General features: G+C 67.4%; 2 protein-coding genes across 2 annotated transcripts in view; one reads left to right on the forward strand and one right to left on the reverse strand.

The window, feature by feature from the left end:
• MSTO1 (misato mitochondrial distribution and morphology regulator 1) lies at positions 1 to 16,748 on the forward strand. The gene is made up of 14 exons (XM_073637259.1): positions 1 to 177; positions 10,111 to 10,225; positions 10,521 to 10,590; positions 11,290 to 11,335; positions 11,416 to 11,449; positions 11,675 to 11,816; positions 11,898 to 12,009; positions 12,220 to 12,354; positions 12,429 to 12,581; positions 13,165 to 13,296; positions 13,372 to 13,550; positions 13,662 to 13,766; positions 15,914 to 16,029; positions 16,305 to 16,748. The coding sequence occupies exons 1-14, from the start codon at positions 97 to 99 to the stop codon at positions 16,529 to 16,531; spliced, it is 1,647 nt and encodes a 548-aa protein (XP_073493360.1). The 5' UTR covers positions 1 to 96; the 3' UTR covers positions 16,532 to 16,748.
• GON4L (gon-4 like) overlaps positions 15,473 to 18,108 on the reverse strand; it is a 16,843-nt gene continuing 14,207 nt past the window's right edge. Inside the window, 6 exon segments of the mRNA XM_073637258.1 lie at positions 15,473 to 16,654; positions 16,783 to 16,885; positions 16,981 to 17,347; positions 17,432 to 17,492; positions 17,597 to 17,710; positions 17,933 to 18,073. Coding sequence (XP_073493359.1) covers positions 16,535 to 16,654; positions 16,783 to 16,885; positions 16,981 to 17,347; positions 17,432 to 17,492; positions 17,597 to 17,710; positions 17,933 to 18,073 — 906 coding nt within the window. The 3' untranslated portion in view covers positions 15,473 to 16,534.

Consider the following 18,108-nt stretch of genomic DNA (forward strand, 5'->3'; position numbering starts at 1 on the left):
TAGTGACTGACATGCTATGGACCAATCACGGAGGAGACTGCCGGCTGCCATGGTTACCGGCTGCGGCCTGGTTCCCGGTGTGCAGTGAGAGCGCACATGGCGCGGTGCAGAGAGGTGGTGACGCTGCAGCTCGGACATTATGCGAACTGTGTGGGAGCGCAATGGTGGAGTCTGCAGGTAACGTGCGGGGGGCAGCTGAGAAGGGGGCGTGAGGTACCCGGAGGAGGGGGGTGCCATGGCGACGGGCGGCAGGTGAGCGGCGCTGGCTGCGGAGCACCGGGGCGACGGGCGGCAGGTGAGCGGCGCTGGCTGCGGAGCACCGGGGTGACGGGCGGCAGGTGAGCGGCGCTGGCTGCGGAGCACCGGGGTGACGGGCGACAGGTGAGCGGCGCTGGCTGCGGAGCACCGGGGTGACGGGCGGCAGGTGAGCGGCGCTGGCTGCGGAGCACCGGGGTGACGGGCGGCAGGTGAGCGGCGCTGGCTGCGGAGCACCGGGGTGACGGGCGGCAGGTGAGCGGCGCTGGCTGCGGAGCACCGGGGTGACGGGCGGCAGGTGAGCGGCGCTGGCTGCGGGGCACCGGGGTGACGGGCGGCAGGTGAGCGGCGCTGGCTGCGGGGCACCGGGGTGACGGGCGGCAGGTGAGCGGCGCTGGCTGCGGAGCACCGGGGTGACGGGCGACAGGTGAGCGGCGCTGGCTGCGGAGCACCGGGGTGACGGGCGACAGGTGAGCGGCGCTGGCTGCGGAGCACCGGGGTGACGGGCGACAGGTGAGCGGCGCTGGCTGCGGAGCACCGGGGTGACGGGCGACAGGTGAGCGGCGCTGGCTGCGGTGCACCGGGGTGACGGGCGGCAGGTGAGCGGCGCTGGCTGCGGGGCACCGGGGTGACGGGCGGCAGGTGAGCGGCGCTGGCTGCGGGGCATCGGGGTGACGGGCGGCAGGTGAGCGGCGCTGGCTGCGGGGCATCGGGGTGACGGGCGGCAGGTGAGCGGCGCTGGCTGCGGAGCACCGGGGTGACGGGCGACAGGTGAGCGGCGCTGGCTGCGGGGCACCGGGGTGACGGGCGGCAGGTGAGCGGCGCTGGCTGCGGGGCACCGGGGTGACGGGCGGCAGGTGAGCGGCGCTGGCTGCGGGGCACCGGGGTGACGGGCGGCAGGTGAGCGGCGCTGGCTGCGGGGCACCGGGGTGACGGGCGGCAGGTGAGCGGCGCTGGCTGCGGGGCACCGGGGTGACGGGCGGCAGGTGAGCGGCGCTGGCTGCGGGGCACCGGGGTGACGGGCGACAGGTGAGCGGCGCTGGCTGCGGTGCACCGGGGTGACGGGCGACAGGTGAGCGGCGCTGGCTGCGGTGCACCGGGGTGACGGGCGACAGGTGAGCGGCGCTGGCTGCGGGGCACCGGGGTGACGGGCGGCAGGTGAGCGGCGCTGGCTGCGGTGCACCGGCCAACAGGTGAGCGGCACGGGCGGCAGATGAGCGGCGCTGGCTGCGGGGCACCGGGGTGATGGGCGGCAGGTGAGCGGCGCTGGCTGCGGGGCACCGGGGTGACGGGCGGCAGGTGAGCGGCGCTGGCTGCGGTGCACCGGGGTGACGGGCGGCAGGTGAGCGGCGCTGGCTGCGGTGCACCGGGGTGACGGTCGACAGGTAAGCGGCACTGGCTGACGGGCGACAGGTGAGCGGCGCTGGCTGCGGTGCACCGGGCGGCAGGTGAGCGGCACTGGCTGCGGGGCGGCAGGTGAGCGGCGCTGGCTGCGGGGCACCGGGGTGACGGGCGGCAGGTGAGCGGCGCTGGCTGCGGTGCACCGGGGTGACGGGCGGCAGGTGAGCGGCGCTGGCTGCGGTGCACCGGGGTGACGGGCGACAGGTGAGCGGCGCTGGCTGCGGGCTGACGGGCGACAGGTGAGCGGCGCTGGCACCGGGGTGACTGGTGGCAGGTGAGCGGCTCTGGCTGCGGGGCACCGGGCGACAGGTGAGCGGCGGTGCACCGGGGTGACGGGCGACAGGTGAGCGGCGTTGGCTGCGGGCTGACGGGCGACAGGTGAGCGGCGCTGGCACCGGGGTGACTGGTGGCAGGTGAGCGGCGCTGGCTGCGGGGCACCGGGCGAAAGGTGAGCGGCGCTGGCTGCGGGGCACCGGGGTGACGGGCGACAGGTGAGCGGCGCTGGCTGCGGGGCACCGGGCGACAGGTGAGCGGCGCTGGCTGCGGGGCACCGGGCGACAGGTGAGCGGCGGTGCACCGGGGTGACGGGCGACAGGTGAGCGGCGTTGGCTGCGGGCTGACGGGCGACAGGTGAGCGGCGCTGGCACCGGGGTGACTGGTGGCAGGTGAGCAGCGCTGGCTGCGGGGCACCGGGCGACAGGTGAGCGGCGCTGGCTGCGGTGCACCGGGCGACAGGTGAGCGGCGCTGGCTGCGGTGCACCGGGGCACAGGTGAGCGGCGCTGGCTGCGGTGCACCGGGGTGACGGGCGACAGGTGAGCGGCGCTGGCTGCGGTGCACCGGGGTGACTGGTGGCAGGTGAGCGGCGCTGTCTGTGGGGCACCGGGCGACAGGTGAGCGGCGCTGTCTGCGGGGCACCGGGCTGACGGGCGACAGGTGAGCGGCGTTGGCTGCGGGCTGACGGGCGACAGGTGAGCGGCGCTGGCACCGGGGTGACTGGTGGCAGGTGAGCGGCGCTGGCTGCGGGGCACCGGGCGACAGGTGAGCGGCGCTGGCTGCGGGGCACCGGGGTGACGGGCGACAGGTGAGCGGCGCTGGCTGCGGGGCACCGGGGTGACGGGCGGCAGGTGAGCGGCGCTGGCTGCGGGGCACCGGGGCTGACGGGCGACAGGTGAGCGGCGCTGGCTGCGGGGCACCGGGGCTGACGGGCGACAGGTGAGCGGCGCTGGCTGCGGTGCACCGGGGTGACGGGCGACAGGTGAGCGGCGCTGGCTGCGGTGCACCGGGGTGACTGGCGGCAGGTGAGCGGCGCTGGCTGCGGGGCATCGGGGTGACGGGCGGCAGGTGAGCGGCGCTGGTGACGGGCGGCAGGTGAGCGGCGCTGGCTGCGGGGTGACGGGCGACAGGTGAGCGGCGCTGGCTGCGGAGCACCGGGGTGACGGGCGACAGGTGAGCGGCGCTGGCTGCGGTGCACCGGGGTGACGGGCGACAGGTGAGCGGCGCTGGCACCGGGGTGACGGGCGGCAGGTGAGCGGCGCTGGCTGCGGGGCACCGGGGTGACGGGCGACAGTTGAGCGGCGCTGGCTGCGGGGCACCGGGGTGACGGGCAACAGGTGAGCGGCGCTGGCACCGGGGTGACGGGCGGCAGGTGAGCGGCGCTGGCTGCGGGGCACCGGGCGACAGGTGAGCGGCGCTGGCTGCGGGGCACCGGGCGGCAGGTGAGCGGCGCTGGCACCGGGGTGACGGGCGGCAGGTGAGCGGCGCTGGCTGCAGTGCACCGGGGTGACGGGCGACAGGTGAGCGGCGCTGGCTGCGGGGCACCGGGGTGACGGGCGACAGGTGAGCGGCGCTTGCACCGGGGTGACGGGCGGCAGGTGAGCGGCGCTGGCACCGGGGTGACGGGCGGCAGGTGAGCGGCGCTGGCTGAGGAGCACCGGGGTGACGGGCGACAGGTGAGCGGCGCTGGCTGCGGTGCACCGGGGTGACGGGCGACAGGTGAGCTGCGCTGGCACCGGGGTGACGGGCGGCAGGTGAGCGGCGCTGGCTGCGGGGCACCGGGGTGACGGGCGGCAGGTGAGCGGCGCTGGCTGCGGGGCACCGGGGTGACGGGCGGCAGGTGAGCGGCGCTGGCACCGGGGTGACGGGCGACAGGTGAGCGGCGCTGGCTGCGGGGCACCGGGGTGACGGGCGACAGGTGAGCGGCGCTGGCTGCGGGGCACCGGGGTGACGGGCGGCAGGTGAGCGGCGCTGGCTGCGGAGCACCGGGGTGACGGGCGGCAGGTGAGCGGCGCTGGCTGCGGGGCACCGGGGTGACGGGCGGCAGGTGAGCGGCGCTGGCTGCGGGGCACCGGGGTGACGGGCGACAGGTGAGCGGCGCTGGCTGCGGAGCACCGGGGTGACGGGCGACAGGTGAGCGGCGCTGACTGCGGAGCACCGGGGTGACGGGCGACAAGTGAGCGGCGCTGGCTGCGGAGCACCGGGGTGACGGGCGGCAGGTGAGCGGCGCTGACTGCGGGGCACCGGGGTGACGGGCGGCAGGTGAGCGGCGCTGGCTGCGGGGCACCGGGGTGACGGGCGGCAGGTGAGCGGCGCTGGCTGCGGAGCACCGGGGTGACGGGCGGCAGGTGAGCGGCGCTGGCTGCGGGGCACCGGGGTGACGGGCGACAGGTGAGCGGCGCTGGCTGCGGGGCACCGGTTTGACGGGCGGCAGGTGAGCGGCGCTGGCTGCGGTGCACCGGGGTGACGGGCGACAGGTGAGCGGCGCTGGCTGCGGGGCACCGGGGTGACGGGCGACAGGTGAGCGGCGCTGGCTGCGGTGCACCGGGGTGACGGGCGGCAGGTGAGCGGCGCTGGCTGCGGGGCACCGGGGTGACGGGCGACAGGTGAGCGGCGCTGGCTGCGGGGCACCGGGGTGACGGGCGGCAGGTGAGCGGCGCTGGCTGCGGGGCACCGGGGTGACGGGCGACAGGTGAGCGGCGCTGGCTGCGGGGCACCGGGGTGACGGGCGACAGGTGAGCGGCGCTGGCTGCGGGGCACCGGGGTGACGGGCGACAGGTGAGCGGCGCTGGCTGCGGAGCACCGGGGTGACGGGCGGCAGGTGAGCGGCGCTGGCTGCGGGGCACCGGGGTGACGGGCGGCAGGTGATCGGCGCTGGCTGCGGGGCACCGGGGTGACGGGCGGCAGGTGAGCGGCGCTGGCTGCGGGGCACCGGGGTGACGGGCGACAGGTGAGCGGCGCTGGCTGCGGGGCACCGGGGTGACGGGCGACAGGTGAGCGGCGCTGGCTGCGGTGCACCGGGGTGACGGGCGACAGGTGAGCGGCGCTGGCTGCGGGGCACCGGGGTGACGGGCGGCAGGTGAGCGGCGCTGGCTGCGGTGCACCGGCCAACAGGTGAGCGGCACGGGCGGCAGGTGAGCGGCGCTGGCTGCGGGGCGACGGGCGGCAGATGAGCGGCGCTGGCTGCGGGGCACCGGGGTGATGGGCGGCAGGTGAGCGGCGCTGGCTGCTGCGGGGCACCGGGGTGACGGGCGGCAGGTGAGCGGTGCTGGCTGCGGTGCACCGGGGTGACGGGCGGCAGGTGAGCGGCGCTGGCTGCGGTGCACCGGGGTGACGGTCGATAGGTAAGCGGCGCTGGCTGACGGGCGACAGGTGAGCGGCGCTGGCTGCGGGGCACCGGGGTGACGGGCGGCAGGTGAGCGGCGCTGGCTGCGGTGCACCGGGGTGACGGGCGGCAGGTGAGCGGCGCTGGCTGCGGTGCACCGGGGTGACGGGCGACAGGTGAGCGGCGCTGGCTGCGGGCTGACGGGCGACAGGTGAGCGGCGCTGGCACCGGGGTGACTGGTGGCAGGTGAGCGGCTCTGGCTGCGGGGCACCGGGCGACAGGTGAGCGGCACTGGCTGCGGGGCGGCAGGTGAGCGGCGCTGGCTGCGGGGCACCGGGGTGACGGGCGGCAGGTGAGCGGCGCTGGCTGCGGTGCACCGGGGTGACGGGCGGCAGGTGAGCGGCGCTGGCTGCGGTGCACCGGGGTGACGGGCGACAGGTGAGCGGCGCTGGCTGCGGGCTGACGGGCGACAGGTGAGCGGCGCTGGCTGCGGGCTGACGGGCGACAGGTGAGCGGCTCTGGCTGCGGGGCACCGGGCGACAGGTGAGCGGCGGTGCACCGGGGTGACGGGCGACAGGTGAGCGGCGTTGGCTGCGGGCTGACGGGCGACAGGTGAGCGGCGCTGGCACCGGGGTGACTGGTGGCAGGTGAGCAGCGCTGGCTGCGGGGCACCGGGCGACAGGTGAGCGGCGCTGGCTGCGGTGCACCGGGCGACAGGTGAGCGGCGCTGGCTGCGGTGCACCGGGGCACAGGTGAGCGGCGCTGGCTGCGGTGCACCGGGGTGACGGGCGACAGGTGAGCGGCGCTGGCTGCGGTGCACCGGGGTGACTGGTGGCAGGTGAGCGGCGCTGTCTGTGGGGCACCGGGCGACAGGTGAGCGGCGCTGTCTGCGGGGCACCGGGCTGACGGGCGACAGGTGAGCGGCGTTGGCTGCGGGCTGACGGGCGACAGGTGAGCGGCGCTGGCACCGGGGTGACTGGTGGCAGGTGAGCGGCGCTGGCTGCGGGGCACCGGGCGACAGGTGAGCGGCGCTGGCTGCGGGGCACCGGGGTGACGGGCGACAGGTGAGCGGCGCTGGCTGCGGGGCACCGGGGTGACGGGCGGCAGGTGAGCGGCGCTGGCTGCGGGGCACCGGGGCTGACGGGCGACAGGTGAGCGGCGCTGGCTGCGGGGCACCGGGGCTGACGGGCGACAGGTGAGCGGCGCTGGCTGCGGTGCACCGGGGTGACGGGCGACAGGTGAGCGGCGCTGGCTGCGGTGCACCGGGGTGACTGGCGGCAGGTGAGCGGCGCTGGCTGCGGGGCATCGGGGTGACGGGCGGCAGGTGAGCGGCGCTGGTGACGGGCGGCAGGTGAGCGGCGCTGGCTGCGGGGTGACGGGCGACAGGTGAGCGGCGCTGGCTGCGGAGCACCGGGGTGACGGGCGACAGGTGAGCGGCGCTGGCTGCGGTGCACCGGGGTGACGGGCGACAGGTGAGCGGCGCTGGCACCGGGGTGACGGGCGGCAGGTGAGCGGCGCTGGCTGCGGGGCACCGGGGTGACGGGCGACAGTTGAGCGGCGCTGGCTGCGGGGCACCGGGGTGACGGGCAACAGGTGAGCGGCGCTGGCACCGGGGTGACGGGTGGCAGGTGAGCGGCGCTGGCTGCGGGGCACCGGGGTGACGGGCGACAGGTGAGCGGCGCTGGCTGCGGGGCACCGGGCGGCAGGTGAGCGGCGCTGGCACCGGGGTGACGGGCGGCAGGTGAGCGGCGCTGGCTGCAGTGCACCGGGGTGACGGGCGACAGGTGAGCGGCGCTGGCTGCGGGGCACCGGGGTGACGGGCGACAGGTGAGCGGCGCTTGCACCGGGGTGACGGGCGGCAGGTGAGCGGCGCTGGCACCGGGGTGACGGGCGGCAGGTGAGCGGCGCTGGCTGAGGAGCACCGGGGTGACGGGCGACAGGCGAGCGGCGCTGGCTGCGGTGCACCGGGGTGACGGGCGACAGGTGAGCTGCGCTGGCACCGGGGTGACGGGCGGCAGGTGAGCGGCGCTGGCTGCGTGGCACCGGGGTGACGGGCGGCAGGTGAGCGGCGCTGGCTGCGGGGCACCGGGGTGACGGGCGGCAGGTGAGCGGCGCTGGCACCGGGGTGACGGGCGACAGGTGAGCGGCGCTGGCTGCGGGGCACCGGGGTGACGGGCGACAGGTGAGCGGCGCTGGCTGCGGGGCACCGGGGTGACGGGCGGCAGGTGAGCGGCGCTGGCTGCGGAGCACCGGGGTGACGGGCGGCAGGTGAGCGGCGCTGGCTGCGGGGCACCGGGGTGACGGGCGGCAGGTGAGCGGCGCTGGCTGCGGGGCACCGGGGTGACGGGCGACAGGTGAGCGGCGCTGGCTGCGGAGCACCGGGGTGACGGGCGACAGGTGAGCGGCGCTGACTGCGGAGCACCGGGGTGACGGGCGACAAGTGAGCGGCGCTGGCTGCGGAGCACCGGGGTGACGGGCGGCAGGTGAGCGGCGCTGACTGCGGGGCACCGGGGTGACGGGCGGCAGGTGAGCGGCGCTGGCTGCGGGGCACCGGGGTGACGGGCGGCAGGTGAGCGGCGCTGGCTGCGGAGCACCGGGGTGACGGGCGGCAGGTGAGCGGCGCTGGCTGCGGGGCACCGGGGTGACGGGCGACAGGTGAGCGGCGCTGGCTGCGGGGCACCGGTTTGACGGGCGGCAGGTGAGCGGCGCTGGCTGCGGTGCACCGGGGTGACGGGCGACAGGTGAGCGGCGCTGGCTGCGGGGCACCGGGGTGACGGGCGACAGGTGAGCGGCGCTGGCTGCGGTGCACCGGGGTGACGGGCGGCAGGTGAGCGGCGCTGGCTGCGGGGCACCGGGGTGACGGGCGACAGGTGAGCGGCGCTGGCTGCGGGGCACCGGGGTGACGGGCGGCAGGTGAGCGGCGCTGGCTGCGGGGCACCGGGGTGACGGGCGACAGGTGAGCGGCGCTGGCTGCGGGGCACCGGGGTGACGGGCGACAGGTGAGCGGCGCTGGCTGCGGAGCACCGGGGTGACGGGCGGCAGGTGAGCGGCGCTGGCTGCGGGGCACCGGGGTGACGGGCGGCAGGTGATCGGCGCTGGCTGCGGGGCACCGGGGTGACGGGCGGCAGGTGAGCGGCGCTGGCTGCGGGGCACCGGGGTGACGGGCGACAGGTGAGCGGCGCTGGCTGCGGGGCACCGGGGTGACGGGCGACAGGTGAGCGGCGCTGGCTGCGGTGCACCGGGGTGACGGGCGACAGGTGAGCGGCGCTGGCTGCGGGGCACCGGGGTGACGGGCGGCAGGTGAGCGGCGCTGGCTGCGGTGCACCGGCCAACAGGTGAGCGGCACGGGCGGCAGGTGAGCGGCGCTGGCTGCGGGGCGACGGGCGGCAGATGAGCGGCGCTGGCTGCGGGGCACCGGGGTGATGGGCGGCAGGTGAGCGGCGCTGGCTGCTGCGGGGCACCGGGGTGACGGGCGGCAGGTGAGCGGTGCTGGCTGCGGTGCACCGGGGTGACGGGCGGCAGGTGAGCGGCGCTGGCTGCGGTGCACCGGGGTGACGGTCGATAGGTAAGCGGCGCTGGCTGACGGGCGACAGGTGAGCGGCGCTGGCTGCGGGGCACCGGGGTGACGGGCGGCAGGTGAGCGGCGCTGGCTGCGGTGCACCGGGGTGACGGGCGGCAGGTGAGCGGCGCTGGCTGCGGTGCACCGGGGTGACGGGCGACAGGTGAGCGGCGCTGGCTGCGGGCTGACGGGCGACAGGTGAGCGGCGCTGGCACCGGGGTGACTGGTGGCAGGTGAGCGGCTCTGGCTGCGGGGCACCGGGCGACAGGTGAGCGGCACTGGCTGCGGGGCGGCAGGTGAGCGGCGCTGGCTGCGGGGCACCGGGGTGACGGGCGGCAGGTGAGCGGCGCTGGCTGCGGTGCACCGGGGTGACGGGCGGCAGGTGAGCGGCGCTGGCTGCGGTGCACCGGGGTGACGGGCGACAGGTGAGCGGCGCTGGCTGCGGGCTGACGGGCGACAGGTGAGCGGCGCTGGCTGCGGGCTGACGGGCGACAGGTGAGCGGCTCTGGCTGCGGGGCACCGGGCGACAGGTGAGCGGCGGTGCACCGGGGTGACGGGCTACAGGTGAGCGGCGTTGGCTGCGGGCTGACGGGCGACAGGTGAGCGGCGCTGGCACCGGGATGACTGGTGGCAGGTGAGCGGCGCTGGCTGCGGGGCACCGGGCGACAGGTGAGCGGCGCTGGCTGCGGGGCACCGGGGTGACGGGCGACAGGTGAGCGGCGTTGGCTGCGGGCTGACGGGCGACAGGTGAGCGGCGCTGGCACCGGGGTGACTGGTGGCAGGTGAGCGGCGCTGGCTGCGGGGCACCGGGCGACAGGTGAGCGGCGCTGGCACCGGGGTGACTGGTGGCAGGTGAGCGGCTCTGGCTGCGGGGCACCGGGCGACAGGTGAGCGGCGGTGCACCGGGGTGACGGGCGACAGGTGAGCGGCGTTGGCTGCGGGCTGACGGGCGACAGGTGAGCGGCGCTGGCACCGGGATGACTGGTGGCAGGTGAGCGGCGCTGGCTGCGGGGCACCGGGCGACAGGTGAGCGGCGCTGGCTGCGGGGCACCGGGGTGACGGGCGGCAGGTGAGCGGCGCTGGCTGCGGGGCACCGGGGTGACGGGCGGCAGGTGAGCGGCGCTGGCTGCGGGGCACCGGGGTGACGGGCGGCAGGTGAGCGGCGCTGGCTGCGGGGCACCGGGGTGACGGGCGGCGCTGGTAATGATATAGCAGTGCTTTTAGGAGCAGTCTGTGGTTGGCGGTGTACCGGGATGATCCCGGGGCGGAGCCTGATGTCGCCGTGTTGTGTTGCAGGAGGCGGAGTTCTCCCAGGAGAGCGAGCTCTGCAGTGACGTCCTCTTCCGGCGCGGTGCTACTCGGAGCGGAGTGGAGACTTACACACCGCGACTCATTATTCTGGACCTGAAAGGTGAGACCCGCAGCCGTCACTAATGGTAGAAGGGGGCGACGTCTGCTGTACAGGGGCTGCCTCCCCGGGGTCCTGATTACCAGGCATACATAGTATATGCATCATCCCCCTCACCGGCTATATACTCCACCACTGCTGCTGCTCCCTCCCTCTTTTCCCCATTTATCTACTGTGTTATTTGAGGTTTAGGTTTTGGGGTGTGCTGCCGGCATTGGCCCCTTTAGGTGGTGGGGACTTCTTGTGCCTCAGGTGGAGGCTGGCATTGAGGCTGATGACTGCCTCGTCTGTCTTGTAGGGAGCATCCGCTCACTGAGAGAAGGCTACTCCGATGAGGACAGCAGCACAAGTCATGGTGTGCCAGCCTGGTAAGACAATGCCCCCACCCTGTTGGGTCTGGGGCAGTAGATGCAGGAGAGTCCACAGCCTGCTCCGCCCACCCCTCCGTCACCTTCGCGGACTCCTTGCTCGCCTCTCCCCTCTGTTTTCCCGCTTCCCTCTGCGCGGGCTCCTCGCTCCCCTCCATGTCCCCGCTCTTCCTGCGCGGTTTCCCCGCTCCCTTCTGTTTACCCGCTCTTCCTGCGCGGGCTCGCCGCTCCCCTCTTTTTCCCCGCTACCCCTGTGCGGGCTCCTCGCTCCCCTCTGTCTCCCCGCTCTTTCTGCGTGGGCTCGCCGCTCCCCCTGCGCGGGCTCCTCGCTCCCCTCTGTTTCCCCCCTCTTCCTCCGCGGGCTCGCCGCTCCCCTCTGTTTCCCCGCTCTTTCTGCGTGGGCTCGCCGCTCCCCTCTGTTTCCCCGCTCCCCCTGCGCGGGCTCCTCGCTCCCCTGTTTCCCCGCTCTTCCTCCCCTGTTTCCCCGCTCTTCCTCCCCTGTTTCCCCGCTCTTCCTCCCGTTTCCCCGCTCTTCCTGCGCGGTTTCCCCGCTCTTCCTGCGCGGTTTCGCCGCTCTTCCTGCGCGGTTTCGCCGCTCTTCCTGCGCGGTTTCGCCGCTCTTCCTGCGCGGTCTCGCCGCTCTTCCTGCGCGGTCTCGCCGCTCTGTCACTCATGGACAGTTGTGGTCTCATGTTTCAGGAATGGGAATGTGAGCGTGCACAGGGAAGACCCCGAGGACTCGCAGGTAAGTCCTGGGGTCACCATATCATATGACGCGGTCACAGGGCGTTTCCTCAGTCTGACCCACCTGTCCTATGTTATCAGGCAGAAGACGGGACCCCCAGGGATGGCCATAAAGGTGAATGGAGAAGGAGGGGTTCCTATTCCTGCCCATTGGTAACAAAATGATAAAATGTTGTACAATGGTGTAGTGTAACGCTATACTGTTCTGTACTGAGGTCTGCTGCGGCGGGGGCGTACGGGTGAGGCCGGAGGTCTGCAGCGGGGGCGTACGGGTGAGGCCGGAGCTTAGTGGTAGGTGATATGGCTGTTACACTGCACTCGATGCTTCACTTGTCCTCAGGGCTGTGCCAGGCATTGCCTTCCGGGGGCAGAACAGAGAAGTCTTCTGCCGCACCAAGCAGCAGTTGGATTTGGTCGGACATCTTACAGACACGACTTCACTCCAAATCTCTGTGCATTGTGAACAGTCACAGTCATGAGGGGTAAGTATGAAAGGGGAGGAGGACAGAACTTGTCTGCTGGGGGTAGTATCCCACTCATACACCTGCATGCTCATGTCCTAGAGCCATGGATGGACTGGAGTCATTCAGCCAGGGGGAGGCCATGTTCAAGACCCACCTGGAAGAAGTTGAAGACAGACTACACTTCTTCACTGAGGAATGTGACTACTTACAGGTGAGGTTGGGGACAAGGACCTCGGGCGAGCGTGGGCAGGAGGGCCGCGGCCTCCCTCGGGCGAGCGTGGGCAGGAGGGCCGCGGCCTCCCTCGGGCGAGCGTGGGCAGGAGGGTCACGCTCAGGGCTGACGTACAGGGCTGTATACCACGTGGCGATGGCTGTATGTGGTGGAGCAGTTCGCTTACACTCCATTCTCACTCTTCCCCAGGGTTTCCAGCTCCTCTGTGACACACAGGGTGGCTTCTCTGGAGTCGGAGTCCGGATGGCAGAGATGTTACATGATGAGTATCCAGGACGAGGGATTCTGAGCTTCGGCACATGTCCTGCTCCATCAGGAGAAAGGGTGAGGTGCAGCAAGAGAGGTCATGTGTGGTCCCAGGGGCAGGAGCTGGCATCACTTGTCTGATTTTCTTCTAGGACCCATCTAAGGCTGTGTACCAACTCATGAACTGTATTCTGGCCCTTGGGCCCCTCAGTAACCACAGTTCACTCTTCTCCCCTCTATCGGTTATGGCCAGCCTGGGCCGGAGAGCAGGATCCCGGACCGCCTTCCCGCACCTGCTGTATGATGTGAGTGGAGCTCCCTGATCCCTCTGCATGTTTGGCTTTCCTTCCTCTGCTGTCGGTGACCCAGTTGTCTCTGCCCCGTGTGGGTGTAAAGCCTGTTCCTTTATTTGGCATTGGCCACCACCCTTTTTTCTCCAGGATTCTCCACTTGTCATGTCTCAGCCACACGCTCTGCAGGTAACAGCACGCCTCCTTCTAGGCTGGGAAGATACAACACATCTTTTACTAGTATAGCTACGTTCTGTCCAATTTTTTCTGAGGCACAAGGTCTCAGTGTCCAGGACCTTCTGCCGCCATCAGCAATCATAGGTTTGTGTAAAAGCTTCTGTCACTAGTCTTATGCCGTGGCGCTCTGGAATGAAGGCACCGGCTGCCGCTGCACATGGCTCCGGGACTGGAGGTGTCATCTTCTTAGTCACCTTTGTGTTCTGCTCTCCGTATTGTCCAATCTTTCTGTAAGTGGCATCTGAGATGTGCAGCCGTTCCCTTCTCGTCAGAGCACGTATCCGTCACTTTGAGTGATGGTCTGTGGGGCCCGCACGCGTTCCTTTCCTCCTTGGCATTCAAGGTGGCCTCTGTCTTCCAGGCTGGCTCACAGTACCACAGCAGCGCAGTGCTGGCAGTGGCGCTGAATACACTGACTGTTCCTTATCGGATGGCATCCTCTGACCTTTCCATGCTGCACTTCGCAGACATGATGACATTCGGTGGCAGGAAGGTGGGTCCGAGTAGGTAAGGTCTGGGGGGGTCCTGTATTGGGTCCTGTGTGGCTGACATCTGGCTCTTTCCTCAGATTCTTTCCGCATCCTGTTCGGTGCCTTTCCCATTGCAGTCCCCCATGTCTCTGCCTGATGCACTGCTCTCACACCGGGGCGCTGCCCCCTGGCGCTCCATCTCCCCATGTACAGGTGACACTGCCATCTTCTCCCAGTCCGTGGTCCTCAGAGGAATCCCAGAGCCGTGGCACACAAGGTGACCAGTCATGGCTGCAGTGAGTGGTCCCCTACTAGCTAAAGCAGTGGCCATCCCCATCTAATCAAAACATGCTCCAGTAGTTCATTTTTTATTTTTTTTGGGACCTAGTGACCTTCCTGCTGGGACAAGGCCACCATCTTCTCTTCACACTTGTAAGACCGGAGCAGAAGTCCTGCAGCACTACCTGTCCAGCCTTTACCCCTCCACGCTCAGGTAGGTGCGTGTGTCCCTTACACCTGCCCCCACCCGTCAACATAGTGCAGACCCTGGCAGGAGGATCACAGGGGAGTACTTTACACATGACCTGTGAGGAGACAGCAGAGGCTTCCGGTTGGGCGTACGCTGTTGGCCTGCAGCCAATACAGTATTCTGCACGCGGTGCCATCCCCTGCTCGGCTGGTTGCTGGTGCGCTCACCCGCCCCCGGGGCATCTCTCTACATGTGCTCGCGTTCGCTTCCTCAGGTCAGATAGTGGGACAGAGTAAAAAAAAGTGGGAAAAAATATTTTATTTATGGGTATATTTTTTTTTTTTATAGAATATAATTTTCTGAAAAAAAAACCCATTAATCACAGTCCACATACGTGGTAGCGCTGCGTCCGGAACGACCTGACTTATAAAGCGGTCCCACTAGTTAACCCCTTTAGTGAACACCATAAAAAAAACAATGCTTTATCATCATACGGCCAAACAAGAGTGGAATAAAACTCTATCAAAAAGACCATGTAAATAAACATGGTACCGCTAAAAACAAGCACACATGACTGTCGGCCGAAATATGTAAAAAATTATAGCTCGCAAAATATGGTGACGTGCAATAAAAAAAAAGGGGTGTTTTTTTTTAGTGTGTGACAGCTGGCAAACATAAAAACCCGATATAAATCTGGTATCGCTGTAATTGCACCGGCCCGAAGAATAAAGTCATCTAATCACTTATACTGCATGAGGAACGGCGTAAAAAAATAAAAAAAAAACAATTCTTAACCTACTGCTGATTTGTTCATTCTGCCTCCCAAAGATCGCAGTATGGCTCAGCTCTTCTAACACTTAGGGTCTTTTTTTTCTTCACTGCCCAATGGTATAAAATTCTATGATACACCTGTGGTGTCAAGATGATCACTGCACCCATAGATGAGTTCATTGAGAGGTGGTTTGTAAAATGGGGTTTCTGCTGTTTTGGCACCTCAGGGGGTCTACCAATGTGACATGACACCCTCAAACCAGTCCAGCAAAATCTGCTCTCCAACATGGCGCTCCTTCTCTTCTGAACTTTGCCCTTTGCCTCAAAAATAGTTTTCAACCACATATTGGGTGTCTGCGTACTCAGGAGAAATTGCACAACACGTTTTGGGGTCCATTTGCTCCTGTTACCCTTGTGAAAATAAAATGGGTCTAAAGTAACATTTGTGAAGAAAAGTTAAATGTTTATTAAACTTTCAAGTGCGTCACAAAAATAAATGGAACGTGGAAGGAAAAATAAACTTGAAGGTGGTCTTGAGCAGCTTGAGGGGTGCAGTTCTTAGAAAGGTGTCAAATTGGCCTGGTCATGAAGTGGTAAATAACCTATAGCCCCCCATTACTGCAGCTAGGGAGCAGGAACCATGACATGGTCCTCGAGATCGCCGACCTGCCATACTCGGGGCAGGGCGGAGCACCGCACCGCTTTCCAAAGACAGTGATAAGTGATGTGGACTGTGAGCCCCAATGGGGGAGGGATGTTTGTGCAGCACTGTGGAATGAATGGTGCCATGTAAGCAGCTCTGTGCCGCAGCTCTGCTCATCCCTCCTGGACAGTGGTGCACAGGTCCTTGGAAGGACGTTACGAGGATGCCATCTCCTAGGCGGTGGTGCACAGGTCCTTGGCATCCTCGTAATGTCCTTCCAAGGACCTGTGCACCACCGCCTAGGAGGTGGCATCCTCGTAACGTCCTTCCAAGGACCTGTGCACCACCGCCTAGGAGGTGGCATCCTCGTAACGTCCTTCCATCTCCTAGGCCGAGCAGCCGCAGACCTGAATTCTCCCATTTGGTGACTGTTGCTACAGATTGATGTTCGCCCGGTGGTCTTCATTCTCGTGCTAGTTTTCCTCCGGCCTGGGCTCACACGAACTAGTTGCTCTTATGGGCAGAATCCAGGCTCGGCGTGCCTTTGTCAGTGCTGAGGACACACTTGCGTACACCGCCACAGCTTTGCAGTCATCTCTTGGCCACTTCCGTCCTCAGATTGCTCTTCAGTAAACTATGGTGACATTTGTAGGTAACAATGCAGGAATGGCGGTGGGTTCACCTTCATGCGCAGCCTTCTTCAGAGCGCCATTCCCCATCATTACTCACGGTATGTTGTCTTCTCTCCTTCCCGCAGCGCCACTCATGTGTTGGGGGCCCCTTGCACACTAGGGCCTTCATTTCCTCAGTTCTTCTCTCCATATATAACCAAAGATGGCTTTACCACGGAGGAGCCCCAAACAGAGGCAGCAGGTAAGGCCGCCCATTCTATAAAACTGGGTGCAAAGATGGTAAATGTGACCCATCATGTTGCCTAGAGAGAGAAGTGTAAAGTATGGGGGACAACTGTAAGCTGAAGCACAATGTGGGTGAAGTTGTACAATTTTATTTCTAAGAGACTGTCCATCTTGTCTCCCCTCACCCAAGTTCAGAAAGTGCAATGTGCTCCGCACGAGGCCGGTCTGGACGCAGTAACAACACGGGTGGGGTAAAAGTCCTGTAGAATAATAACCCGCTGCTCCTCTCAGTCGTAGGCCGGATCCCGGTACTGAGCGCTCTGCAGACATCCAGCGCTCTGCATCAGACGCTCCGCAGCCTGTGTGATGAGGCCAGCACGATGGACGTACGGCGGTGGCTGAACTTCTCTACCGCTGCGGTGGAGCAGGACGACTTCAGGGAAGCCATGGACGAGGTGCGGAGCCTGGCCCACCACTACCGCGCCAGGGAGAGCGATGAGACCGATGACAGCGACTGAGCACTAGTCCTCCTCATCTGCCTCCACGTCAGACACATTGTCCAAGCCCTCGTCTTCATCATCCGAGCTGGTGACGCATCCTGTCTGGAAGAGGTTAATGAGCTCCCGAAAGCGCTGTGCCACCTGCGAGAAGAAGAGCGCGGCTCGTTATTCCTCCCCACTGTGTACTGTAAATATCCCCTCCCCCGAGACCCGGGAATAAAGCAGCTGCATCCGGCTCTGGTCGCATGCACATTATTGGGGGCACTCACCTCGGAGGGGCTTTTATTACCAAGATGCGCAGAGATGGCTGTAAACGTGTCGTCGTGCGTCCCTTGCTCCTGGCACGTGGTGAGAATCACCCGATCAGCCTCCCTACACAGACATAAATGGGGCATGAAGGGTGCGCTACACCGAGGGAGACCCACCCCAAAATATGAAGCCTCTACCCCTTCCATGCGAGAACCCACCTGGTCCAGAGCACGACCTTCTCTCCGCTGGAGCTGACCTTGATGTTCTTGGCGCACATAGTCAGGGTGGGCTCCTCCTGGGCTGTTACCTGGAGGCTGGGGGGCTCCTCGGGTGCGGGAATTAATAGGGTAGAGGAAGTTGTGGGTGGAGGAGAGATTCCTGGGGCATCAGCCTCATCTCTAACCTCCAGTCCAGGGGGGCTGGGGCAGCGCTGAGGTTTATAAGGTCTCCTGGCTCCCCGGGATGAGGTGCCTCGGGCCTGATGCCTCACTCTACCTGTATCAGCACCAGAACGTGATCGCTGTACTGAGACGCCGAGACCCTGAGTCCCTGTATGGTCATCAGATGGTGCGCTCCTGCAATCTCCTGGACCCAACAGAAAGCAATCTTTATTAAAGAAACCAAAACACCGACAGGTTTACCCTTTCATGTCTGCTTTCCTTAGCTCACCTGCATCCTTCACGATTGATGCCCCTGCATCAGCCGGTCTCTGGGAACGACCGTCACAGCCCTAAATGTGAGACACAGCGTGAGCGAGGCGCTGGCCGGGGCAGCCGAGGCGCGAGGGGCCGAGGCGCGAGGGGCCGAGGCGCGAGGGGCCGAGGCACCACTCACCTTACTGGCACATGGGACACACAGCCTCCTCTTACAGCGCTTCATCCGCTGCTCCGCCCCAACTTCATGACAAGAGCATGGACACTCCTTCCCGCCATCTGCCAAATCACCGTCCTATAAACACCCCAATAGAACTACCCCCATCAGAAAAGGGACGACCAGCAGCTTTCTTCAGGCCACATGAAAGCATTCATAGTTATTCCCACAACCAGGAACACTACACAGTAACTCCACCACAACAATGAGACTCCAGGTACAGCCACCTCAGACAAAAGGCACACGGACAACCTCTGGGGGGCTCGCCCTATTACTCTCTGCCCGGGTGGGAGACCATACCTTACAATTCTCCTGGTTCTTATCTGACCCATGGCTGGCATATTTCCTCCGTTTGCTCCTCGGCGGTGCGGCCACCTTTGGATGGTGCTGCTCCTCCTCTTCCTCCACATCTGGTATAGTAACTTCTTCAAAGCCATCAAACTTGGAAAAGAAACAGGAGCCATCACAAGCATGTG

This window comes from Phyllobates terribilis, unplaced genomic scaffold (genome assembly GCF_046119375.1).
Source record: "Phyllobates terribilis strain yellow unplaced genomic scaffold, ASM4611937v1 Scaffold_6__1_contigs__length_29720123, whole genome shotgun sequence".
In the NCBI taxonomy this organism is placed as follows: Eukaryota; Metazoa; Chordata; class Amphibia; order Anura; family Dendrobatidae; genus Phyllobates; species Phyllobates terribilis.